The 27,925-nt window shown below is 45.7% G+C and overlaps 1 protein-coding gene across 2 annotated transcripts in view; it reads right to left on the bottom strand.

Annotated features, from left to right (window-relative positions):
* Positions 1 to 2,576: 2,576 nt before the first annotated feature.
* Positions 2,577 to 27,925, bottom strand: part of STAM (signal transducing adaptor molecule) — a 71,354-nt gene continuing 46,005 nt past the window's right edge. For both annotated transcript variants that reach the window (XM_059729056.1, XM_059729055.1), the window contains exons 10-14: positions 22,828 to 22,915; positions 11,949 to 12,003; positions 11,361 to 11,514; positions 9,340 to 9,515; positions 2,577 to 8,023 (exon numbers count right to left, since the gene is read on the bottom strand). In XM_059729056.1, coding sequence (XP_059585039.1) covers positions 7,774 to 8,023; positions 9,340 to 9,515; positions 11,361 to 11,514; positions 11,949 to 12,003; positions 22,828 to 22,915 — 723 coding nt within the window. In that variant the 3' untranslated portion in view covers positions 2,577 to 7,773. The remainder of the gene's footprint in view (positions 8,024 to 9,339; positions 9,516 to 11,360; positions 11,515 to 11,948; positions 12,004 to 22,827; positions 22,916 to 27,925) is intronic.

Below are 27,925 nucleotides of genomic sequence, written 5' to 3'. Positions count from 1 at the left end.
AATGGAGGTGAAGAATTTGTTAAAGATGTCTACCCCTAAAAGTAGTGAGGGGTCCAATGGTTTGTTCTGTTTTTTTCCCCCAGAGCCTGCCCGCCTGCTATTCCAGGGCCAAGGGATGAATTGCTAGTGGGCCCTAGTACTTCCCTCTACGGAAGCAGTGCTCCCCAGATGGCATCCACCCACTGGCACCCCACCCAAGCAGTCCCCTAGCAGGCACTGCCACGGTGGAGGGAAGCATCGGGCCCCCCCACAGCTCAGGAGCTGTGCGACCCAGTGGCAGTTCATGCAGGCAGGCTCTGCTGAGAGAAAAAAAAAGAAAAGAGCAGCAAGGGGCCTGATCTTTTTCTCTCCCAAAGCCTACCTGCATCTCCCGAGGCTGGGGAGTGAGCTGCTGGTGTTTTGTGCAGCCCCTGAGCTGCAGGGGACCCCGGTGCTTCTCTTCGCAGCAGTGCCCCCCGGGACTGCCCAGTTGGGGTGCCAGTGGGTGGGTGCTACCAGAGAGGAGGGGTGGGGGAAGAGCCCAAAGACCCCAGCTGCCACAGAAGGCACAATGGTGGGGGGGCTAAGGTGAGGGTGGGGGCATGAGGGGAGAGGAGAAGATGACAGTGGCAGGCATACCAGGAGCTCATGGGCTGTACACTAACCCTTCAGGGGCTACCAGTTGGTCAGCCATGAATTAGTTCATTGATAGCAAAAGAATCAAGTAGTTGAAACAATATTCTCCCCTAGATCCTAGTCTAAATGACTTGCATAAAGCTTAAGAACTCTGTAGTTCTGCCACTACTAGGTTAACATCCATTTGTCAATTCTTTTAGACCAGTGACTCTCAACCAGGGTGTCACAAGATCCTTTTAATGGTCTTGCAGGGTGTCACACAATATTAGCACTGCTAGGTATACAAGCACCTATACAAGATTAACTCAGGGTTTTCAAATATGAATACATGAATACACAGTGTCAAAAACAAACATGCTGCCTGAGTTCTTTGTAAGAGAATTACTTATTATTTTTCTATAGTCAAAAAATGAGTGAAAGCTACATGCTAGCATTTTCCAAAGGAAGGCTCAAGTCTATAAAGGTTGAGAACTACAGTTTAAGACCACACGTTTCAAATAAGGAAGTCAATTGCCCCATTTTATGTTTTGATGCTATTTTTCCCTGGAAGCAATAACTAATGGTGCTCTTACCAAAAGCATACAGAATCACACTGGCAGGTCTTCTTTAAAACCTATGTAATGTAGAGAGAAGTAGTTAGCTGTATTAATCTGAACTAAAACAGAAGGCTAAGGTGCCAGCATGCCACCTGCGCTGACTGCCAGGCAGTATTGGTGCAGCTGCACAGAGCCTGTGCTATGCCAGGCTCCCCTGCATCTCTGCTGCAATCACTGCCACCCCTGGGCTGCCCAGCATGGCAGTGGCGACAGTGCAGAGCAGTCACAGGGCAGCCCAGAGTGACAAGCTCTGGGGTGGCTATACCAAGAACTGCCTGGCAGCAGCAGTGGCAAGGGGACACTTTTCTCCTGTGTCGAGCAAGAGTTTCTGCCCAGCAATTGTCACTGCTTAGCTTGGACAGCAGAGTCTGGAGCAGGCATGGGGTACGCTGGGGCAGGGCTGTGCATGTGGCTGGGGCAGTGGCAGCCAGAAGGAGCAGCCCCAGCTCCGCTGCATGCCCAGGTGGTGGCAAGGATGCACCATGGCCAGGTGGTACAGAGCAGGCTGGGGCTGCATGTTGTCGATGGTGGCAGGGAAGCAGCACAGGGGGTGTGGGCTCCAGGCTGTTGTGGGGCAGGGGTAGGTGCTATCTGGCTCAGGAGGGCATGCAAGCACACCCCATCATACTCTCAAAGTTTCCCGCACAAACTCCACAACCACACCCCTCCCCCACACAAACACACACCCCACAAACACTGCACCCACCCGCATCCTCCCTCACACCCCACAACCCCCCACCCCCACACACTTCTGGGGGAGTCCCATTCACCATTACATGCACACACTCCACCACACATACTCCAAGCCACCCTCCCCCTCCACACACCCCAGGGACTCCCACAACCCCCCATACGCATCCACCCACACCTCCCCACAAGCCCCATACCCACCCCACCACACTTCCTGCAATATACAAAAGTAAGACTTCAGTCACCTCTATATATACAATACGCACACAAAACAGGACAAAAATATATTTTTTTAAATAAAATTAAAATGTTATTGCGGACATTTGATTTTTAGTAAGTAATTTGATTTTTGTTTTTTCCTAGTTCCAAGATGGCAAACCCCCTTCCCAAATATAGTATTTGTGGGGGCAAGGAGAGGGACTTCTGGTGGCAAAAGTCAGCAGCTAGAGGGTAGGACTTCTGGTCCTAAGATGGTAACAAGGGGGCAGGGTGCTTTGTCAAGGGGTGGGGCCACCTTTGCAACCTTCAACAGCTCATCAAAATTAAGCAGCCCTCCAACCAAAATAATTGCCTGCCCCTGTGCTAGTAGAACCCTTATGTTCTTTTCAAAATCCTCAATGCATTTTTCCTGATCATTTTAAACTGTGAAATGCATAAACTGACTTCACAACATAATGAACTAAATGTTTCAACTTTAATATTCGGCATTATACCAAAAACAATAAACAGGTTTTTTAAACAAACAAAGTGTTATTTACTAAATCAAAACTCTTGTACAACAGTGCAGTATTATCTAAATATGTACATATGCCAACATCACACAGAACTCCAAAAATAAAAAACAAAACACTTTGCTACTGCATATACTTTAATAAAACAAAGACGAACTGTAGCAGTCTTTTTTTTCCTCTTTATGACAAAAGTTATTCAACTTTCCAAGAGTATATGCAGGAGAGAGGAAGAGAAACCTTCTGCCACCTTTTGGTTGAGGTGGCAACAAGAAAATGAGCTTTGGACCTGCAGCTATACTACATATGTATGTATGTATGTATGTATGTATGTATGTATGTATGTATGTATGTATGTATGTATGTATGCATGCATACATACATACATATACATACACACACACACACACACACACACACACACACACACCCATACATGTTTCCAGTAGAGCACGTGGAATGTTTCTCAAACAAAGATCCCAATATAAAACATGAGATTTTGAAAAGTTTTCTAGTGTTGTTGTTTTTTTTATATATATAGTAAAGTAACAAGCTTAAAGTTCAAGGCCTTCTCACATTTGACTGCAGACCTTGTAGTATAGACCCAGTAAAGTGAACAGTATTTTAAGTGGTTGCAAAAGATGCAACAGGGATACCTGTAGTGAGAATTTGACTAGGTTTCTTTACAAATGAATAATATACAGTAAAAAATGATTCTGCCTGCTGCTAGTGATAGAAAAAAAAAAAAAGATAGTGGGAGACAATAGGAAAAAAGAGGAGAAAAAAAGTTAAATATCAAGAAAAGCCCCAAGGCATGTTTTGCTGCTCTATTCATCTTCAGAACAAAACTCTTGCCATTTTCTCTGAAGGCAAATGCCACATTGGAGTCATAATCCAAGACATCAGTCTAGTCATTCTAATAAGTGTGGCTACCTTCCATTCAGTCTGTAAATTTCAGCAGATGGGAAAGGAGGTTAAAACCTTTATAAGCCAAAGCTTCAGACAAAGGGTGGAAATACTTAAGAGTCAGGTAAATGACCTTGAAGAAACCATTTTAATTAAAGAATGAGGTATTAGCAGCTCTCCAGCATAAGATCTGACATTCCTGCCTTTGGACTACAAAATAACCTCATTTTAGCAAAAAAGTAAGCAGACAATAGAGGTGTCGCTACAAGCGGCAGCATCTCCTATTTTGTAATATGGGAAATATTTACAATTACAGATAGAATTATTTAACTTCTGGTGACCCAAACTCGCTTTACTTTCCAAATTGCCATAACTTCACAAAGAACTGTATTTGAAAAGGCAAGTCAGTGTTCCAAAGCTTTGATAAAAGCTTGATTTGCTTTAAGGCAGATTTCTACTTGACTTGGACTTAGGACTACTACACAATTACTGTATATAACCTAGTGGAGATGCAAACAGGCTTTTGACATCAAATGCACAGAAAAATACTAGTAGCTAGCAAAGTCTGATGAGCATGTTTGCATCCAATCTTGGATGCAATCTCCAGAACAGATTCCTCTGTAAAATACCTATTCATACCAAGTTTAAACTATTTCACCCCCTTAGTTTTCTTCTCTTCAGACCAAAATTGCCCTGGAAAGTTTTACAGTAATTCTTGCCATCTTAATTTGTAGGCAAGTACACTGAGATGATAAACATGGCCCAACTAAAATTCTGTTGTTATAACAACCAAAACTGAATGCACTTCCCAGAACTTGCTCCAGTTGCTCATAAAAAAAAAAAATCAAACTTCTATAAAGCTCTATTTAACCCAACTAACAGACGTTACACTTTGTTAAGAAAGGGTTAAATAATAACAGGGATATAGAAAATATTTTGAGAACATTTTAGCCTTATATTGAGAAGCAAACATATCCAGAAGTTCAAAGAGGCGGCATACTATCAGAGCGTGTAAGGTGTAGTTGACAGTGCTTTTTGGAAAAAACCTTAATTTGTGAATATCCTGCCTTTTTAGCATTTAAATTCTCTGGAGTTCAACTTTTCCTGCAAAACCTATAGAAATGCTCATTTCCCATTCACAGTTAAGAAACAAAGTAATACATTGATAACCAATGTGACACCTCTTAACAAAGAACACAGTTCAATTAGGAATCTGAAGAAGAAATTACAGCAAAGAAGTCCTAGTGCTGGTACCAAAGCATTCTTCCTGTGGATAATTAGTGGTAAGACTTTTATGTTAAAAAGGAGAATGACTAAGTTACCAGAAATGAAAATGGGGGTCATATAAAAGAATTAGTGTAACAAGTTTTCAACATGTTACAGAAGCTAGATTCAATAAGAATAATGACCAAGTGAACCAAGTGAAGACACTATAGAGAAAAACGAGAAATATCATTAAACACAGAAAAGCATAATGTGAATTTAGCAATCAAGCCTACAGAGTTAGAAATTACTATTTTAGAAGACATTGAAGAGTATTTCAAGTGACATTATTAAAAGCTTAGGATGCACTTAAGTTGATAAGGATGATGCTAATGAAGCAGATTCCTTCCTATATCATACAGCAGTTTCAAACCACAGTTTGTGCGGAAATTAAAGACAAAATATAAATATATAATAATGACTTTAAAGACATCCAACAGACCCACAAACTCATTCTAGAAGAAAGACGTGGACAACAGCTTCAATAAAAAAGCATGGATGACGACCAGACCTTAAAAAGGAGAAAAATTCTCACAGATTAAATTTAGATTGATCGATTACAGAGATGGTGTGCACAACTACTAGAAACTATTTTTAATTAATATTTAAAAAAGGAAAATAAGGTGGAAAATGACAGGATCTCAGATGCATAACAGATTTTCAATGCTTAATAAATTAACTATCAAAAAAAGCCTTTCTGCTCTATAAGAAATCAAACTTGTACTGAAAGTTTCTGAAATCAATTTGCTTGCGTCTAATTCATCTGGACAAAACAATTAATAATAAAGATTTAGTTTTGATGGGTGACATTTTATTATATAGAAAGTCTGTTGATCCTCAGTCATCGCAATAGACTTGGGGCTTATTTGTGAAATTATGAGGCTGTCCCCAAAATTTAAGCACACAGGTCGTCTCAGTAAGTCTAATGAGACTACCAGCATGCTATACAAAGCTTCCTAAATTGGGGGGGGGAAAGCAGAGGGGGAGGAAGAAACTATTCTTCTCTCCAAACCCATCATTGTTCCCCTTCTGAAGATGTCCAACAAACATGCACAGACCACAGCATCATTTTCCTCACTTCTACTTCTTAAAAATAAGAACCGCTCCAAGGTGTTAAAAACTAATATCCAATGCAAAGCTCCTAAGCTATTATTTTATTGTTCCTCCTTACATTCTATGGCTATATCAAGTAGTTAAGGCTTATGGGAATAATCAAAGTCTTGGTAAGAAAATAAGAGAAACATGCTAGAGTTAAAAACACTAGCTCCATTAGCTGAAACCACCATCATCAGCTGGAACACCAAAGGGCAAGTTTCGTAACCACTCGTTTAGTATTTATGAAAATGACGTGGGTGATAGCCATAGCCAAGATATTTGCACATAACAGTGAAATCAATGACATGATGAATATAAGAACAGAAACAGATTCAGAGGGAGTACTTGACAGTCATGGTAGGGTAGTATAGTGTACACATGAGAGACATGACAGTCTAGAGAACCTACACATTGAAATAGAAAATACATATTAAATTAAATAATTACATCTATAGCGCCATGTATATTACAGAAATACGTTCCATTAAAACAAGGCAAAGAATACTGGGATTCATCAAAAGAAATATAATATAAAATCAAAAGTAGAAATGACTTGTAAAAGATGCATTGATCATATCTAAAAAGCTGCCTTCAGTTATTGTTACCTTTTTTATATTTAAATTGCATACATTAAGTCTCATGTGCTAGAAAGTAGATCAAGGGTAACCAGAACAAGGGACTAATGGAAGAGAGACTAACGGAAAAAAGACTGACAATTATGAATAGGCCTGATTAAGGGAAATGAGAAACGATTTTTTTTAATGGAAGGGTTAAAAATGGAAAGAACCCAACAACTTAAAATTAGAAAAAAGGCAGGAGATGCTTGCTTAAGGCAGAAGAGTTTAGTTTAAGAATAGTAAACAAAACCATTTGCTACACAAGGCCACCAGAGTCAAAATAAAGTCCTGAAATTTGTTGAGCTGAGTCTTTTTCTTGTCCACAACTTTTAATGTCTTAAATAACTGCAAGAGACCAGAATGATGTAGTGTAAGCAGTGTTTTGTGTTCCAGTTTAAAAACTCCATTCATTCCCCTCCAAACTTGTTTTATCTGTCTTTGATGTTATCTCCACCAATGCACATAGGATACAGGTCAGAATCCAAGTTACCCAAAGCCAGCATGGAAAAAATAAATGATGTACTCTTAAATCTTAAGATACTGATCTGTATTATGGTCCCATGATATGTGTAGCAGCCTGTACATAATTGTTTTAAATTATTATAAATCTAAAGCAGAATCATTTGCTGTTACCTCCCCAGATAGTTTAAAATGTTAACTAGTTTACTTTGGTAGATAAAGCTAGCTAATAGTCATGTTACACTTATGTTCAATTCACAATTGAAGAAAACTAGACTCCAGTAAGATTGGAAAATGAAAGACTTCAGCTTGTAAGTGTAACAGTGATATGAAGATATTGCAAAAGGATATCACATCCTTCATAAAACTAGGTAAAACTATGAAACATGATTAAAATAAAATAGTAATGTAAATTATTTTTTAACACTGTTAAATATATTCACATGATCACTATAGCTATTCAAAGTGGCCACTATTGCAATCACACTATATGTACAATAACAGATGCCACAACAGTTTGCAAGTTGAGTGTTCACAGACTAGCCAATTTTACCAGACATAAATAATCCTGTACCAATTTTAGACGTTTTAAAAAGGAATTAAATGTCCTAGATATTTTCATTCCTCTGCAAAATTAAAAAAAAAAATCCTAAAAAGTCAGTGCAAATTGAACTCGTCACCAAAATAGATTCCTAATAAGCTGAGGATAAACAAAGTTTAAGAGATTAAGGGAAGAAACTCATAACAATGTCAACTGCTTTTAGCAGGCGTTAGAAGAAGATTAGGAATCAGAAGTCCTGGATCCTATAGTAGTGCCTTCTGGGAGTAAGTATGCTGTGGCTGTGGTGGTGGTTGCGGTTGTGGTTGCTGAGGTGGTGGTTGCTGACTCCCTGCTGACTGTGGCAGAGTTGAAGATGCTAAGTTATAGTTTGGCACCTGGGACATATTTGTCCCAGTATTTGGGTAAGCAGCGACATCAACAGCAGCAGGAGGTGGACTGTACACTGATGTCTGGTTGGAATAGGTACCTCCAGCAACAGAGCCAACCATTGTACTGAAAGAAAAGAAAATAAGAAATTGTTTCTTATTGTATTTATATGGAAGAAAGTATTAAATGAATTAAGTTGTATTATATATTTAGGTGGCTAATACATGCAAGACTACCTCTTCAAAGTCTAAACAGCTTTATTAAAATTTAGAAAAAACATCAATTTCAAAGCAAAATTAGAAAGTGCTGCTCACCTGCCAAGCTTTAAATTAATAAATTTAACTTCTGTGTGTAAATATATGCATTTATTTCCCAGGATCCAAGTCCTTTTATATTCTATTAATGCAAGATTACTTGCTGTAACCAGAAATACAAAGTACGCGAAGTTTATATAAAATTTATCACCCTGGCTTTGGTGCCTCATGGTCTTCCAATAAGCAACATATACAAAGGGAAATAAAATACTTTAAAACAGGCCAGATGAGTGGTGCAGGATCAGTCCATGGGCTGACGGACCAGCCCCACGCAGGCGCCATGTGCATTTTGGACTGGTTGCAGCGAGCTCCACATGCAGCATGCATCATGGACCAACCTGTGGGCCTCATGCTGTGTGCGTGGCCAAACTAGCATGTATCATATGTGGATCAACTCCAAAACTCATGGGCAGTACCGTCTGCTGGATTTGGCCCACAGACAATCTCTCTGACACCCCACTTGCAAATATTTGCAAAAGTGAATGTTCTCCCCATAATTCCTCACATACAATACACCCCAGAATAGAATATACACAGTATTTTCTGAAAAGCAGAATTAAAACCCTAAACTTCACCCTCTTCTTGAAAAGAATAAATTGTAGCTCAAGCTTTCTGCCAACTTCAAGCTAGTCTATGGTTTCTACATCAAAACTGCTCAATTAAATCACTAGTTACTTCCCCTGTAAATATAGTGTCAGTTCCCTTATATCTGTGTAGCTATAAAGACTTCAACAAGTCTGCAAAATCCACTCATCCAAGGTCCAACATGAGTCACATACACCAATCTGGTGATCATGTGCTATGTGCTAAAATCCACCAGAAACCAGTCAAAGCAGCAGACCTTGTGTATAATTAAGGAACATGATTTGGAAGCCACTATGAGCATGTGATTTCTTCACTTATGTAGAACAATATACAACACATGTGCTTTACAGTTAAAGAATGCTTGTGTTCAAAGCTCATACATTTGCTGAACATACCTGTTATCAAAACATCAGTGAATACACATTTGATGCAACTACATACTATTTTACTCACAACTGAGTTAATAAAGTTTTCTGAAAATAAAATCTCCCCTTAACAAGTCTGCCCCAAAGCTTATTCCAAAAAGGTAAACACTAAAATTACTTTGTGTAAGATGCTTGAGCAGGCTGACTAGGTAGTCCTGAGCTTGCAGACAGAGGAACTGTGCCTTGGTTAAGAGAAGGAAGTTGCTCTGGAGGAAGATTATAGCCTTGAATGTGGCTCATCTGTGCACTCCCTGTCACCAGATATGCATTACTTGCAGGTTGTCCTGGATAAGCCTAAAAAAAAAATTAAACGGGCATAAATAAAATACAGGAATGTATTGCTCCTACTTAGCTAACTAAATGCCAAATTCAACACCTCAAGATATTTACGAAAGACTTCTTCACAAAAAGCACTATTGTAAATATTTTTGTGCTTTACCTTCAACTAAGCTAAAAAGTGGAAGTAGAAGGAATATTATAGTTCTACCATTATATGCCAGTACTAGTAAACCAACAACTTGCTGACTAAATAACTTCTAGTCATTGAGTTTTATGAGCGTATTTCTAGTATCTTCCTCTGAATAAAAGATAAAATGGAATGTTAATTGCTTAACTAAAAACAGGTAGATCAGGACATAGATTCTCTACCTGTGATCCATAAGGAGTTATCTAGACACATGAGCCTTTCTTTGCATGAAGCAACTAAATAAAAATTCAGATCCATATTTTCCTATTTTTAGCCAGTTAAACACTGTCAAGTAAGCAACTGCTGAAGCTGATTTAGGAAAATATGAATTAAAAAAAAAAGTCTTCTGGAAAAACTCCAGCCAAAAATAAGGCAATTTTTTATTAAGAGAATAGTAGAATAAAAGCTTATTAGTGGCTGTATTAGATTCCTTACATCCTTAAAAATCAAGACTGGATAAATTCCTAGGAGCCATATTTAAATAAATTTATTGACCTCAATGCAGGAATCACTAGATAAAATTATATGGTCTCTAACTGATCAGAAAGTAAAACTAACTGATCCTAGGCCAACAATCTATGAATCTGAAACATTCTATTAACATGCACTCTTCATTATGAGAGGCATTGAAGGAAAAGTTTCCTAGCTTCTCAGGCCTTCCCTTCAGTTTCTCTTTAAAAACTCCCTTGTTTCTTCAAAGGAGACACTTGCTGCTTCTTATGTAGAATTGCTAGTTATGGTGTGTTCTGAACCTGATTCTACCTAAGTGCCGAGACCAAGGATTTTTAATGGTTGGTTACAATGTCTGTATGTGAAAAACTAGGCAACCTCAGTGTGAGAAGACACTGGAGACAGGTGGATACTGATGCTGCCTGTAATGTTACACAAACTGCTGAGGAGGGAAATGTAGTTATTTTTTTAGTTGGCTCAAATTTTCAAGCATCTGAAAGCAAAAATACAGTTTAATTTTAGGAAGGTCCATAAATGGCTCAACACAAAAGAAGAAAATAATGGGGGGGGGGAGGAACGACGACACGGGACGGGACAGGACGGGACAGAGCAAACATGACAGAAATCTTCAAATATGTGAAGGGTTGTCAAAAAGAAAAAGGAAAACAACTTTTCTCCCTTGCTACAGGGGGCAGGACACAATAATGGCTTGAAGTTATAGATGTAGCAAAGTAGGCTGCTAAACCCACCTTAAGGATGGACCATTCATAGGGACCTCTTCCCACTTTAGGAACTTTATCCATAAGCAGTAACATATGCTCACATCTCGTGTCTTTTTAAAAAGAAATACAGTAAAAGCTCTGTTATCTGGCATCCCCCAGGAATGGGGGATGCTGGATAACAAAATATGCCAGTTAATTGAGCAGTCCTGGTGGCCGCTTCTCCCGCTGTATCTAGGGCATCCCTCCGCCCCTCCTGCGGCATCGCCGCCAGTCCCACAGTCCCCGCAGGACAGGGACGCAGGCCCACGCAGCCTGTTATGCCCCCGGGCCATGGGGGCTCGACAACGCAAGCTGCTTTGCCCCTGGCCGTGGGGACTCAGAGAAACCGGAAGTGCTGCAGTGGGCACTTCCGGTTTCACTTTATCTTACAAACCGAAATTCCAGTTAGTAGAGCATACCGGCTTGCAAGATGCCCGATAGTACAGCTTTTACTGTACATACCTGAGAACCAGAAACACCAGATGGCTGTACATAGTATTGTTGGTTTTGTAGTTTTGCATACATGGAATACATTGGGTCTTCATTCATCAACTTAGTGTACAACGAAAGGGCCTCCATGACCTTAACATTGAGCTCCGATAGTTCTGAATGTTTCCTGGAAAATATATGATATAGTTTATCCCAAATTTGAGAGACATATAATACTGAACAAGAGAATGCAGTGAATTTACCCATCATGATACACGACAGACAACTAGTCTTACAGGATATATATAGCATGATGCCTACATTCAACAGTCAAATGTTGCAACTTTCACCAGCAGTCTCAGTGAAAAATAGTTCGTCTGACAAGGAAGATATTTCTTTTGTTAAGACTAAGTAGAGGAAGTGGATAGGACTGTTCAGCTTTTTAAAGCCAGTCCCATTAAAACACCTTTGGGGAATTCTAGTTATTTTAAAGTACACAGTTGAATCTACTCCCCTGAAACACTATATGTAGGTGTAGCATGTTAGCAACAATTCACACTTCTGCTGTTATTTCTGAGTGAGATTTAAAAGAAAGCCAGGAAAATGTACTCATTCTTTTACCTGTCAATATCTTCCAGCTTCTCGTCAATAAGGGGACCCATTTGGTGGCACGTTGCTAGAATAGAACAAGGTTTACAAATTACATCAGAGTAATTAAGTACCACTTATCTGAAAGTGAGAATGCAAACATGGTTGTAAATACTTAAAAGACGCATGATATATCTAAGTGTCAACAGAAGTTTCTGAGATTTTATTAAATGTTAAAACTACAGAAAATGTTGTGTCATTAAGATCTAGAAGCCTCTACTATGGAATGTCTCGTAACAGCATTGGACTGAGTTCCTTATTGCCCTGACTGTATTTCTAAGATTGGGGCATTCTTCAGATGTGCAGCACAGGCTAACAGAAGTCTAGAGGAATAAGTTCAGCTAGGTGGACTTAGCTTTGCTAATGCACATCATATCATGCCTGTCACGGCGGGGTCCTCGCGGAGGGCCGTGATCTCCTTGAGGCCCTCTCACCGCGCTACTTCGGCCCGAGGGCACCCTCCATTCTCGCCCGCCATGTCTTGATGGAATATGTAATAGGGAGGCTGCCTTGTGTTTCTTTGGGCACGTAAGCTCCTGGACCCCTCGTGGGTCTCCCCGTACAATGGGCGCTACCCAAGCGCCCCAGCCTTATGGGCTATGCGTGGCTCCTACCAACCCCTAATACCACGCCCCAAGCCTCGCAGATATAATAGACGTTGTTGGGTCTGTCTCTCTCGTGCCCAGCCTCCCGCTGGGCCTCCCCTGATGGTACGGTCCCGCTCAGGGACTCCCTAGCGGGCCCCGGTCCTATGGGCCAACCACATGGGCACCCTCTCTGACCCTGGCTCACCACGCTGCTACTCCCTGTCTACTCGGGGCAACCGCAGTTCCCTGCCTCAGTCTGAGGGGTGTTGCCGCACTAGTCTGCGGCCGGACTCGCTATGCCCGTCTCGGGCTTCTCAGTATGGCCCCGCTCTCTGGGGCTACTCAGTATGGCGCTCCCCCTTCTCTGGGGCTCGCCGTGCCCACACTGGGCTACTCAATAACGTACAATGGTGCTCCCCCCTCTTTGGGGCTCACCGTAGCGGGCCTCCGGTCCTATGGGCCAACCGCACGGGCACCCTCTCTGACCCTGGCTCTCTGCGCTGCTACTCCCTGTCTTCTCGGGGCAACCGCAGCGCCCTGCCTCAGTCTGACGGGTGTTACCGCACTAGCCTGCGGCCGGGCTCGCTATGCCCATCTCGGGCTCCTCAGTATGGCGCTCCCCCTCTCTTGGGCTCGCTGTGCCCCCACTGGGCTACTCAATAACATACAATGGCACTCCCCCTCTTTGGGGTTCGCCGTGCCCACACTGGGCTACTCAATAACGTACAATGGCGCTCCCCATCTTTGGGGTTCGCCGTGCCCACACTGGGCTACTCAATAATACCGCCCCTTTCCTGGGGCCGGGGTCTATGTTCCCCCACACGCAATCCGGGGTCTAGGTCCCCGTCCGCAACCTATGGGTTGCGCCCGCGATCCACTGGCCGCGCTCCTCGCCGCCAGTTGCTCACGCACTGGTGTGCAAGCTGCGCCTTCCCTGGCGCTATGAAAATAATGCGCCCTCTTGGCGCTAGGGCACCCCACACTCTCTGGGGTCCCTGTGATTGAGGCCTCCTCCAACCCCTACAGCCTCGCCCAAGCCTCCGGGTGTAATAACACAAACACAACGCAAAACCACAAGCCCCTAGGCTGTAACATAACCACAAGCTGCATGGCCATAACTCATTATCATAGCTCAAGCCTCCAGGGCTATCATGAGCTGTACTTGTGACTCAGGCTCCTTCCCATATCTCGGCTGAGGGAGCTCCTGCCTCTCTGGCTGCTGGCAGGGAACTGCCAGCCTGGCTTCGGCCCTGGGCTTTATAAGGGCCAGGCCCTGCCCCCTACAGGCAGCTGGCTCCCCTTAGTTGCTCCGGCAACCCGCAGCTGCGCTCATTACCTGAGCAAGCCTCAGCTGGGCTCGTTATGTCAGGCCAGGGCGCACTCACTTGCTCCCTGGCAGTTTCTCCTCTATAGGAGCAGGGGCACCGAGGTGCCCTGCGACAATGCCACACTTGGAACTAATCCCAATTTCACCTATTAGATGCCAAGGCACCTTACTCTACCACCTGCTTCAAGTCCCTGACAAAAGAATTAACATGAGAGGTTACTGCTCACTGGTTTCAACCTTAAAGCTAAGTTAATGGTATGCTACAAAACAGGTACAGCCTTCCAGGAAAGAAAAGTATGATGCTTATATCCCTTTAGGTACCTAATAGGTGGAATAGGGCCTTTGAAGTCTAAACAGACTTCAAGAGGAAATTTTCCAACCTGTAAGTTTCTCTGCAAAATGCCACAGTTCAATCTACCTACATTTCTGAATAACTGTGTCCGATCAATTAAAAAAGACAGAACCAAGATTTGGCAAATCTTGGTGAAGAAAATTGGGTGATGAATGAATTGGTTCATGTCTGAAACACCTTGGCAGACACATAGTATAACAGTAACTTTCTCTATGAGGGCTTAAGTCTCTCTTGCACTACAAGCTGATGTAATAACCAAATAAAGCCCTCTTCTGTCTCCTTCCCTTCCTGCACCCTTCCCTCTCCTCCCCCCCACTCCCATGGCTCCACACAGCTGGATCAAGACTGGACTATCATCCACCCCGCTCTACACATCTGGATGGATCCCTTCTGGATTAGGGCTGTGCGACATTTTTCACCAGCTGTTTTGTTTTGACATTGTTTCGACTCATTTTTAGGTCAAAACAGCAAAATCAAAATGAAACAAAGAGCGTCAAAACAGCCTCGAAACAAAACTAAGCTAGTCAAAATGTTTTGAAAGTCAAAATGTTTCGACCATAGCACTGGGGATGGGAAATCAGTCCAGCTGGGCTGACTTCCCATCCCCGGCGCAAGATCCAGCAGGGAACAGGAAGTCAGCCCAGCTGGGCCGACTTGCCATCCGGAGTGAGCCCAGCTGGGCTCACTCCCTGCTCCCAACGCAATCTAGCAAAACCTTGAAACAGAGTTGAAACAGCCTTACTATTTCAACGAAGCAAGACAGAACAGCTGTTTCGAATCAAAATGAAATTTGATACGAAACACTGTTCCATCCAAACCTTGACACTCAAGGAGAAACAGAACAGTGCCGTTTCACACGGCCCTACAAGGTATGTCCCTATGCCAGATTGGGTCCACCAGCCACATCTAGTCCACAGAGGGACCAGGCAATACCCAGCTAGCCTGCTGTGCAAAAAAGGTTGAGCACCACTGTACTAGATGATTTGGTGTTTTCCTGGATTTAAACTCTCTGAATCTCTTTGGACAATTCATCAGCTCTGACTGTTTTGACTACAGTAATACCTCGGTTAACAAAATAGCTGCAAAGTACCTATCAGGTACCTAAAGGGATATAAGCATCATACTTTTCTTTCCTGGAAGGCTGTTAATAGTTGTTTTATAGCTTACCATCACCCAAAAACAGTGACCAGTAACCTTTCATGTTAACTCTTTTTGTCAGGGACTTGAAGCAGGTGGTAGAGTTATGTGCCTTGGCATCTAACAGATGAAATTAAGATTAGTCCCAGGTGTGGAACAATAAGATGGGCCTGCTCCAAACCATCTGCCCAGTTCTGACTCGCCAAACAGGGTTTGGGATTTTGGCAGCAGGGAGGAGAAGCAGCAAGATTAACTGCTAGTACTCTCCTGCTGCCGGATTTCCAAACCCTTCAGGAGCCCCATGGGTTGTATTTGGCCCATGAACCAGAAGCTCAGCACCACAACCTAGTATCCTACATCTCTTCCACAGGGCCTTAAATTTCAGAGAGTTATCTCTCTGTTAAACCCAGTAACTGTGAGAAAGACATAAACCATAATTTAAAGACCTCTCCTTCTCTCTTCCAACGTGGCCCTATAAAGCCTGGCTATTTAGTTAACTTTATAGCTGAAGAAGTCTAATTTCTTCATGTCCTCTTGTGCTATGAATTATGTTCCTGCAGGGCTGTCGCAAATATAGCTTGGCACTTGTAGAAATAAAAAATATTCATGTCAGCTTGCTTTGATGTGGCTTGGATAGATTCTAATGCGTGTCATGGGTCTTCTGCAGATTCTAAAAGGGTCTCATTTATATTTATGGGGAGCCTGTTGTGTGTGGAAGGGTAGAAGCATTCACAACCTTGTAACAGTGATTCTTAAACAGATGCCATCATACTCAAGGCTCCTGTGAGGTTCTTTTGAGTGCTGTTGAGTGTCATGCAATATTAGTAGTTAGGTGAGCAAACACATACATGATTCACAAGATGCACTAGAGTTTTTAGTAGTAATGTACAGCGTCAAAAGCATTTTGACCACCTATGGTCATAGAAAATTAGGGTTGGGAGGGACCTCAGGAGGTCATCTATTCCAACCCACTCCTCAAACCAGGACCAGCCCCAACTAGATCAGCCCAGCCAAGGCTTTGTCCAGTAAGGTCTTAAAAACCTCCAAGGACAGAGATTCCACAAGCTTTCTGGGTAATCTGTTCCAATACTACACCATCCTCCTAGTGAGAAAGCTTTTCTTAATATCCAACCTAAACCTCCCTTGCTGCAACTTGAGACCATTGCTTCTTGTTCCGTCATCTGCCACCACTGAGAACAGTCTAGCTCCGCTCTCTGTGGAACCACCCTATGGGTAGTTAAAGGCTACTATCAAATCCCCTCTCAGTCTTCTCTTCTGCAGACTAAATAAGCCTAGTTCCCTCAGCCTCTCCTCACAAGTCATGTGCCCCAGCCTGTTAACCATTTTTGTTGCCCTCAGCTGGACTCTCTTTTATCCACATCCTTTCTATAATAGGGGGCCCAAAACTAGACACAGTACTCCAGATGTGGCCTCACCAGTACTGAATAGAGGGGAAGAATCACTTCCCTCAGTCTGCTGGCAACACATCTACCAACACAGCCCAGCATGCCATTAGCCTTCTTGGCAACAACAACATGCTGTTGGTTCATATTCAGCTTATTATCCACTGTAACCCCCGGTCCTTTTCTGAAGAGCTGCTGCCTAGTCAGTCAGTCCCCAGCCTGTACCGATGCATGGTCCTAGTTCTTCACAACAAAAAAATTGCTTTTATTTTTCCCTCATCAAACAAATGGAAGCTAAGAGCTTGCATTTTCTAAGGGGTGTTTGGAATCTAACAATGTAGAGAACCCCTGCCTTATAGATGAATGAGGTTTATCCTAAACCACTTCCAATGGTATATCTAAGGTTTCTGCCATAGGAATGAGATCTTTATTGAGCATATATAGAAGCTTATTGCTTCCTCTGGGGAAGATTAGGTAACTGACCTGGGGCTGTGCGAAACAGCACCATTTTGTTTCAACTTCATTTCACTGTTTCGATGGAACAGTGTTTCATTTTGAAAGCACCGTTCGGTCTAGTTTCATTGAAACTGTTTCACTGTTTTGACCATAAGCTATAAAGGGGAAACACGAAACTGCCTATAACTTGGTCATTTTTTGGCAGATATGGATGAAAAGAGCAGGGATAGTAGCCCCTTCTGAGGGCATGAAGCCCGCCACATTTCAAAGAGATAGGTGTAGGGCTTTCTGGAAAAATGCACCTCAAAGTCTTGAAAGCAAAATCCACATCACTTGTAAATATGAAGGTGCAGGGGGGTGAAAACAGCAAGCATGGTAGGCCCTGCTGAGGCCATGAAGTCTGCCTGCTTTCTAGGGGATTGCTACAAGTGCTTCTGGGAAATTGCACCTCAAGCTCCTGACAAGCAAAACTTGTGACATGTGTGACTCTGTGTCTGTGTCAAGATGCGCCCTCATTGGTGCTGGGGCCTCTACATGACACAGTAGTGTGCCCCAATGAGGTCTCCTCCTCCCCTACAAGCCTCAGTCTGATTCACCACTTTAAATGACAACAGGTAAAATAATAACTTAGTGAGCAGCAGCACAGTAGCACCAGCAGCATCTCGGGTAGCCAAACTGTAACAGAGTCCTTCTTTCCTCTCCTGCAGGAGCTTCTTCTCCAGCATGTGTTAAGGCACGCCTTCGCTGTGTCCTTCCCCACTCTTCCCCCTCCCCTCTCCTTACTTTCCATTTCCCTGCAGGCAAGCCCAGCTTCAGCTTCAAAACTTGAAATGTTTCGACTGCCCTCATTTTGTTTCAGGGCTGTTTCTAAGCCCTTCATTTCGATTTCACTGTTTCAAGCTCAAAATAAGTTGAAACAGCATTGAAACAAAACAGCCAGCAAAATTTCACACAGCCCTAGTAACTATACCAAAGGACCAGCTGTTCTTCTCCTTTGCAGCTATAATGTGAGACGCTGGTTAACCTGGCTGGAATAATCTGTAACGTCTCTTTAGATGGGGGGTAGGAAGTACGATCTAACCTCAGAACCAGTATCTGAAGTAAAATATGGCTGTATACAACAGGGTGTATCAGATGGATAAACATTAAATGGTATTCCAGGTCTCCATCCCCACCACAACTCTCACCTCGAGAACACCCTGAGATATTCTGCATCTTAGCCCCCCTCAAACTACCATTCATCTCTAAAAACCCCTTTATGACACCTTTCTCCTAAAGGCAAGTGTGTCTTCTCTTCCAGGTTGGCTGATCTCATACGGCGAGCTTTAAACTAGGAGGGGGCTGCAGGAAGACGTGGAGACACCACCCGAGCAAGACAGGTGATATATGCAAGGAGTGCCCAGGTAAAAAACAGGGGTCCAAAAAGTCTTCCTAATCGGGGGGTGGCACGCGCAGCTATGCAAGGCCTTAAATGCCTATATACCAATGCAGAATAGTAGTATGGGGAACAAACAGGAGGAACTCACCCTCAGTATGGGGAACAAACAGGAGGAACTCACCCTCAGAATAGCCAGTTCAAACCCAGACATAGTAGGGCTTACAGAAACGTGGTGGGATTCATCCCATGACTGCGCAATTAGCATCAGGGGCTATAGACTCTACAGGCAGGATAGAGAAGGAAGGAAGGAAGGAAGGAAGGAAGGAAGGAAGGAAGGAAGGAAGGAAGGGGTGTGGCGCTCTATGTCAAAGAGCAATACACATCCTCTGCCAGCAAAATGGGGTTACAGGAGGAACAAGCTGAAGTGCTCTGGGTCAAGATACAAGGGGGTCATGGGGAGAGGGATTTAACAGTGGGGGTCTACTACAGACCCCCCCAACTAAGGGGAAGAGCTGGACCGGGAATTTTCGGGCCAGTTTGCAGAGGCACTTAAGGCAAGGGATGTAGTTGTCATGGGTGATCTAAATTACCCGGACATCTGCTGGGAGGAGCAGTCAGCCAGGTCAGACCGTTCCAGGAGGTTCCTGGCCGAGATACAGGACCTCTACTTAACCCAGGAGGTGCACTGTCCCACCAAACGAAATGCCCTCTTGGAACTGGTCCTGGCCACAGGCGATGATCTGGTAAGGGGGCTCCAGGTCCTTGACCACCTGGGTGAAAGTAATCATTGCTTGTCGGAATTCATCATCCAGCGCAGGGTGTCAAGGGCCTGCAGCAAGGCGGTAGCCCTAGACTTCAAGAGGGCCAGCTTCAACGAGTTGAGGAGATTGGTGGGAAAGACGCTGGGGTTCTCGAGGGCAGGGGAACTCAGTGCCCAAGATGAGTGGTCATTCCTTAAGGAGACGATACTCAGGGCCGAAGGGGTGACAATCCCAACAAGAAGCAAGGGGGGGGCACGAGTGCCCAAAAGCCCCCCTGGCTCACTAAGCACGTCTGGGAATGCCTGGTTGCCAAAAGGGTGGCGTACACCCAGTGGAAGGGGGTGGGGGGCTATCTCCAAAGAGGAGTATACCTCCACTACTCGGGCCTGCAGGGGGGCTGTTAGGAAAGCTAAGGCAGACATAGAGATAGGACTAGCGTCCAAGATCAAAGATAATAAAAATCCTTTTTCAAATATATAGGGAGGATGAAGAAGGTACTGGGAAACGTGGGGCCCCTGCAACATACACTGGGCAATCTGGTGGTTGCCCCAGAGGAGAAAGCAGACCTCTTGAACAAATTCTTCACCTCCGTTTTCTTGTGCAGGGACTGGGACTCCCCTACCGTGATTCAAGACGGACTTGAGGGGAACGCCTCCAGACCTAAGGTTGAGGAGGACCGGGTGGTTAGAGTGCTTCCAGAGGGGCTGGACGTGTTCAAATCAGCAGGTCCAGATGCTCTCCACCCCAGGGTGTTGAGGGAGCTAGCAGGGGTTATTGCAGGGCCCTTGGCACGGCTTTACAAGCACTCGTGGTGCTTGAGCCAGGTGCCAGATGATTGGAAGATAGCCAATGTGGTCCCCATCTTTAAGAAACGGAGGAGGGAGGACCCAGGCAACTATAGGCCCATCAGTCTTACCTCAATCCTGGGGAAACTCTTTGAGAAGATCATCAAGGAGCACATCTGTGATGGGCCGGCATCGGGGATGATGCTCAAGGGCAACCAGCACGGTTTCATTAGGGGCAGGTCATGTCAGACCAACCTGACTGCCTTTTACGTTCAGGTCAAAAAAGCACTGGATGCAGGCGTCACCGTGGATGTAGTCTTTCTGGACTTCAGCAAGGCCTTTGACACTGTCTCCCACCCCATCCTCATTAAAAAACTAGGTGACTGTGGCACTGATGCCTACACGGTCAGATGGATTGCAAATTGGCTGAAGGGTCGTACTCAGAGGGTGGTGGTGAATGGGTCATATTCGACCTGGTGGGAAATGGGCAGCGGAGTCCCCCAGGGCTTGGTCCTTGGGCCCACGCTGTTCAATTTCTTTATCAGCGATTTGGACGCCGGGGTGAAAAGCAACCTGTTCAAATTTGCTGATGATACCAAAATTTGGGGTGAGGTGGGCATGCTAGTAGGGAGGAAAAGACTGCAGCAAGACCCGGATAGGTTGCAGGGGTGGGCTAACAGAAACAGGATGCGTTTCAATACTGACAAGTGCAGGGTGCTGCGCTTGGGCAATAGTAACCGGCAGCACACTTATAAGATGGGAAACTCCCCTCTTGAAAGCACGGAGGCAGAAAGGGATCTTGGAGTCGTCATTGACTCCAAGATGAACATGGACCGACAATGCGAGGTCACGGTCGGCAGGGCTAACTGGACCTTATCGTGCATCCACAGGTGCATCTCAAGTAGTGCCAAGGAGGTGACCCTCCCCCTCTAAGTGACACTGGTCAGGCCACAGCTGGAGTACTGTGTCCAGTTCTGGGCGCCGCACTTCAAGAGGGATGTGGACAACATTGAGAGGCTCCTGAGGAGGGCCACCCACATGATCCAGGGACAGCAGGGCAGACCCTACAATGAGAGGCTATGGGACCTGAACCAGTTCAGCCTTCACAAGAGAAGGCTGAGGAGGGACCTGGTGACCGTCTATAAACTCATTAGGGGGGACCAGAAGGGTTTGGGGGAGACCTTGTTTCCCCTAGCACCCCCTGGGATAACAAGGAATAACGGCCACAAGTTATTGGAGAGTAGGTTTAGATTAGACATCTGTAGGAACTACTTCACAGTTAGGGCGGCTAGGATCTGGAACCAACTTCCAAGGGAAGTGGTGCTGGCTCCTACCCTGGGGGTCTTTAAGAATAGCCTTGATGCCTACCAGGCTGGGGTCATTTGAGCCCAGTTTTCCTCCTGCCCAGGCAGGGGGTCAGACTCGAAGATCTACAAGGTCCCTTCCGACCCTGCTTCTATGATTCTGTCACAACCCAAAGGTGTGATTTTTTGTTTGTGTGCGCGCTTTGGCACCACTAAATTATTTCCCGCCAATTTGTCGCTTTCTTTGCACGGTAGGGTTCTCTGCTGCAAGAGAGAACTCTGGTGCAACGGGGAATTTCCCACCAGATTACAGCTTCTTTGCAGTGTGCATCTCTTTTGCATCATAGTGATACACGCTGTAAAGAAGTTCGCGCCATTTGTATTAGGATTTGCGACACATTATTGGCCCATTCCTAATGTAGGCACACGTGGCGGCTAGCAATTGGCTTGCTAGCCGTACAAAAGGCTTGAGTAGTTTCCACCCAAGTCGGAGGAGGGAGGACGAGAGAGATTCTGTGTGAAGATCTCCAAGCGCTGCGGACCCTCGTGGACCCAACGCGCCTCCCCTAAGCAGGCAATAGAGGCAATGGAACCGAGCCTACAGAGCTTTCGTTTCTCGCCTCTCCCCGTTGCCGAGCGCAAGCCTAGACGTATCCGTTTCCTGTAACTTCGGACCCGCGGAGCCCGAGTAACTCCGGGGAAACTTTTCGAACCCAACTGAACTGGACCCGCGGAGCCTAGCAAACTCCAAGGGAGCAATCGATTTGTTGTGTTCCTCTAGTGAGGATCTAAGCGGGAGCTGTGCCTGGAAACCTGTCCAGCCTACACCAATACCATCTTTGGGTGTAAGTAAACAATCTTTTCAATCAACCATTACGCCTCCATAACTAATTCTAACTCGCGTGCGCTAAACCGCCCAGCGGTTCTCTCCAGCCCCGCGTGCCCGGGCTGCTGGCCACAGCCCGTGTGCAACGAAGACGGGCCCAGCTCGCCCCCGGCTCGCACATGGCGATGAGAATGAGATCGGAATCGCCGCCGCACATGGCGACAAAGGTGGGATTGGGGCGCGGGCTGCACAGATTCTATGACATTTACCATGCTGCCCAACATTGGAATGTAGACGGGTGGGAGATGAGTCTCTGAACTATAAGGAGTGAGAACATGACTCCCTCCAAGTGAAGGATAAGGGATACACTCTTAATATTCTGATCTCTTGGATGAGAGGGAAGAAGGGTATTTTAATATAAGTACAATTCCAGATGCTATCAGTGAAAAGATTTCAAACCCAGATAAACATGTGCTCACTAAAAGAGCAAATCCATGCAACTATACACTAGAAAAAGAACACAATTTTTTTCTTACCTTCAAGATGAAGTAGCTCTGGGAGGTCTGGCTGATCATCAGTTGGATCTGCACTTTGTAACATCTGTAAAAGTTGGTCCATTTTATCCTACCATGAAAGCAAGGGCATTAGCTAGAGAAAAAGAGTTACCTGCCGTTATACCAGATTTATAAAGATTAATATAATGCAATATTCCTTCTTCTCATTCCCCCAATTGACACCTATGCCCAAAATGTGCCTTTATATAAAAATTTCAATCACTAATAATGGTTATTATTGCAGCAGTATGTACCAACCACATACGTTATCCAATTAAAAAATCCGTAACAAGCAGAAGAGCAGGAAAACTGTTTTCCTACAAATATTTAGAGTTTATGCTTGCTTCAAAAGATTATCACTTGCCTTACAGAATTTTAATATGCAAAGCACATATGCATGTTCTTGAAAGAAAGAAAAAGAAATGAAAAGAGAAAAAGGCAACAAAATAATCAAATTGGTATTCATAAAGTGAAATGTAGCCTACAAGTCTTCCAATGAAAAAACATTCCTTAGAATTTTGTTTAGAGAGAGTAGTTTCTGGTTCATTCTACCTCAGTTACATATGCAATGCTACCACCTAGTGGAATAAATTTGAAAGTATCTGAACAATGCACACAAGCTGCTTACAGATGTTAAAAAAATGGCACTTTACTTTGAAGTCAATACACTCCACGCTGTGCCCAGCGCATGCCCAAAGAGGCAGCGCATTATTTGGACCCGGCTCCCCAACATCTGTATAGATCGGGCGCTTTAGTGGAGCTTTTTTGGTGCTTTTATCTAATACCTGATTGAATCATCTTTAGAAAAAGAGTTCCAAAATGCCCTGCTGGAGCACCTGGATCTACAAAGGCACTGAGAAGCCGAGATGAACTACTATGCTACTGCTTCTTGTAAAGCATCTTTATTTTTTTTTTTGGAGGGGCGGGGGAAGAGAAGGGGGTTAATGGTTGAACGCCAAGTGCTTGCATATAATGTTCTGTGATTAACTGATTTTGGATGCAATCTTTTATACAGGCACTCAGAAAAGGAGGCAGCTGAGCACAAATGTCTTTAAAAAATTCACATAAATTACATAGAATTTTAGATGAATATCAAAAGTTAGAATAAGAGTTTAGATAAGTGACACTCTTCAGTATGATTCTGAAATCAAAAGGGAAATTTTTAACTTGAATATATCCCCCCCCCCAACAGCTCCCCCACCCCCCGCAAACATAGGGAAGGGGAAAACAAAAGAGTTAAAAATAACTTTGGGCTGCTGTCCCTTTAAGGCTTTTCTCCTCGTGGGCAAAAGGCACATGCTATCATGATGAGGGCTGGCCATATACATTTTCAGTGTGTTAGCCTGCATCAGCTGTGCTTTTCCACTGCGTTCAACCTAGGAGCACAGGGGGCTCACTGGAGAGAAAGTATTAAGGATGACAGTACAGGCAGATGTCACTTATTAAGTTAGGGGAGAAATGACAACTGATTTTAAGGTGCCCCACTTCATTTGATCTTAGCAGGTGGTAGGACCCTAGTAGAGAAGGGGGTGTTTCAAGAGAAAGAGACAGAATAGGGAATTTTCAAGAGCAAAGATATTTCTGAGCAACATAAAGGGAAGAGAGACATAGGAAAGACCTGGGCGTGTTGCAGAACAACATAGGTGGACTGAAATAGGGTCTGAATTCTGGAGGTAGCTTAGAATGGAAATCAAGGTAGAAGGACTCGGGAACCAGCAGCGGGAAGGAGAGGAGGCAGCACACGTGTGTCCCGCACGCACGTGTGCCCTTCTTACCAACCAACTGACCGGAGGCGGCGGCGGCAGCAGCAGCAACAGAGGAATCGGCAGCGGGGGCAGCAGCAGCTGATCCCCCGAAGGTAAGTGGGGCAGAGGGACCCGGCACAGCTGAGCCGGATCCGGAGGGGAAGCCCCCCGGGTCCCATACAGCTAAGCCGGTAGGGAGCCGTGCTCCTGAGCTGCGCGGCGCGAACAGAGCGCGCAAACAGGCGCGCTCTGTGGGAGCACGCCGGCGTTTGCGCGGGCGTTCGCGCCGGCGGGCGGGCCGGGAGGGCCAGGAGTGGGACTTCTGTAGGGGTTGGGCGTAGACACCGCGCAGGTCTACAACCAGCAGCTTGTAGAATGGTGTCTACGAGGAGTACTGCTAGGGCCTCTGCCCAGGGGGACAAGGCTACCCGGGGCAGGTCTGAGGCCTCCACCCAGACCGAGCCCATGGGGGAGCTGGTGTCCCCCTACCTCCTGGCCTGTGAGGTATCCCCAGCAGGGCCGGGGGGGGCAGAGATTGGGGGCCCCCACACCTGTCCGGTAGGTGCCCGTCTTAGGGCTCTGGAGGCGCAGGTGAGGGAGCTCCGGGAGGAGGTTAGCAGGCTGAGGGGGATCAGGGAGGTGGAGGATGAAATTGATAGTTATTTCCTTTCCCTGCAGGCCCAGGCACCAAAGGAAAGGAATGGCAGACGGTCACAGCCAGGACCGGAGCGGCACGCAGCGAACCGGTACCAGCTTCTCCAGTCCAACTGGTGAACAGGTACGAGGCCCTGGCGACCCTGCAGGAGATGGAAGGGGAGGAGGACACCCTTGGGCAAGAAGAAACACCACGTTCTTCACACTCCAAACAGATCAAGAGATCCACGATGACCCAGAGGAGGAGGCGACGAGTGCCCGTCATAGGAGACTCCATCCTGAGAGGTACGGAAGGACCCATCTGTCGCCAGGACCCCTCGGCACGAGAGGTATGCTGCCTCACTGGAGCAAAGATTCGGGATGTGACGGAGGTAATCCAGGCCAGGATCAAGCCCACCGATTATTACCCCATGGTCCTAGTCCATGTGGGTACTAATGATGCGGCCAGGAGAACCCCCGATCACCTGATGGCGGACTACTGTGCTCTGGGTGGCGTGCTGAAGGAGTTCGGTGCCCAGGTGGTTTTCTCTTCCATCCTACCAGTGACCGGACGAGGAAGACGGCAGGAGAACTGCATCAGAGAGACCAACTGGCGGCTTCAGCAGTGGTGTCTCAAGGCAGGCTTCGGCTTCCTGGACAATGACCCGCACATCACGACGAGGGACATGCTCAGCTGGGATGGGCTTCACCTGTCCCCCAAAGGTAAGCGTGTGTTTTCTTCTAGGTTGGCGGATCTCCTCCGGCGGGCTTTAAACTAGGCTCATCGGGGGAGGGGAGTACGAGGGCAGGGGAAGCTGTGGACCACCAAACCATGTGGCACCCACAAGGACAGCCCAGCCTGAAGAAGGAGAACATTGGGAACCTGAAAGCCATGGGGAGGCCAGCACTACAGAACAGGTAAGAAACAAGAAGGTAAGAAACAATGGGCCCCATGGGACTTGGAGTGGGGGGGCAGCAAAGGCACCAGTCGAAGGGCTCAAGTGCCTATATACTAATGCTAGGAGCGTGGGGAACAAGCAGGATGAACTAGCGCTCCTGCTTGCACTAAACACCTATGACTTAGTGGGGCTAACAGAGACCTGGTGGGATTCATCCCATGACTGGGCGGTACATATTGAGGGCTATAGATTGTATAGAAAGGACAGGTCGGGGAAGAAAGGGTGGGGGGGTTGCACTTTATGTCAGTGAGCAATACACATCAACCCTCATCAAGACAGAATCTGAGGTTGAGGAAGTAGAAGGATTGTGGGTTAGGCTACATGGGGGGCAAGGAGAAAGGGATTTGGTGGTAGGGGTCTGTTACAGACCCCCACACCAAGGGGAAGAAATAGATGCGGGGCTCCTGAGGCAACTCTCGGAGACCATAAAAGCTAAAGAGGCGGTAGTCATGGGGGACCTAAACTACCCGGACATCTGCTGGGAGACGCAGACAGCAAGGTCCCATCGCTCACGCAGGTTTCTAACTTGTGTACAGGACCTCCACCTGACACAGGAGGTGCATGGTCCCACTAGGGGGAATGCCATACTGGATCTGGTATTGGCAACGGGAGATGACATGATAGGGGACCTCCAGATCGGTAGCTGTCTGGGAGACAGTGATCACCTTATAATAGAATTCAACATAAGACGGCGAGTGGGTAAGGTAACTAGTAGGGTGAAAGTGCTAGACTTTAGGAAAGCTGATCTCAATGCACTCAGGCGATTAGTCAAGGAAGCACTGCAGAGTAGGAGTTTTGATGGGATGGGTGCCCAAGAAGGGTGGCTGTGCCTAAAGGAAACGATCCTTCGGGCACAAAGCAAGACGATCCCCGAGCGAGGCAAAAGAGGGAAAGGGGCCAGGAGGCTTCCATGGCTGACCAGAGAAATCCAGGGCAGCCTAAGGGCCAAAAGGGGAGCACATAAAAAGTGGAAACAGGGTGAGATCACTAAAGATGAATATACCTCCTCTGCTCGTGCTTGTAGGGAGGCAGTTAGGTGGGCCAAAGCTACCATGGAGCTGAGGATGGCAACCCAAGTAAAGGACAAGAAATTGTTTTTTAGATATATTGGGAGTAAAAGGAAGGCCCAGGGAGGAATAGGACCACTGCTAAATGGGCAGAAACAATTGGTGACAGATAGGGGGGACAAGGCTGAACTCCTCAACGAGTTCTTTGCCTCAGTGTTCCTAAGTGAGGGGCACGACAAGTCTCTCACTGGGGTTGTAGAGAGGCAGCAGCAAGGCGCCAGACTTCCATACGTAGATCCTGAGGTGGTGCAGAGTCACTTGGAAGAACTGGATGCCTTTAAGTCGGCAGGCCCGGATGGGCTCCATCCGAGGGTGCTGAAGGCACTGGCCGACGTCACTGCAGAGCCACTGGCGGGAATATTCGAATGCTCGTGGCGCACGGGCCAAGTCCCGGAGGACTGGAAAAGGGCTAACGTGGTCCCCATTTTCAAAAAGGGGAGGAAGGAGGACCCGGGCAACTATAGGCCGGTCAGTCTCACCTCCATCCTTGGTAAAGTCTTTGAAAAAATTATCAAGGCTCACATTTGTGAGAGCCCAGCAGGGCAAATTATGCTGAGGGGAAACCAGCATGGGTTTGTGGCGGGCAGATCGTGCCTGACCAACCTAGTCTCTTTCTATGACCAGGTTACGAAACGCCTGGACACAGGCGGAGGGGTGGATGTCGTATACTTAGACT

The sequence above is a fragment of the Alligator mississippiensis genome, chromosome 5 (genome assembly GCF_030867095.1).
Source record: "Alligator mississippiensis isolate rAllMis1 chromosome 5, rAllMis1, whole genome shotgun sequence".
NCBI classification, from domain to species: Eukaryota; Metazoa; Chordata; order Crocodylia; family Alligatoridae; genus Alligator; species Alligator mississippiensis.
Note: the sequence above shows the minus strand (reverse complement) of the source record. Positions and strands in the feature narration are given on the sequence as shown.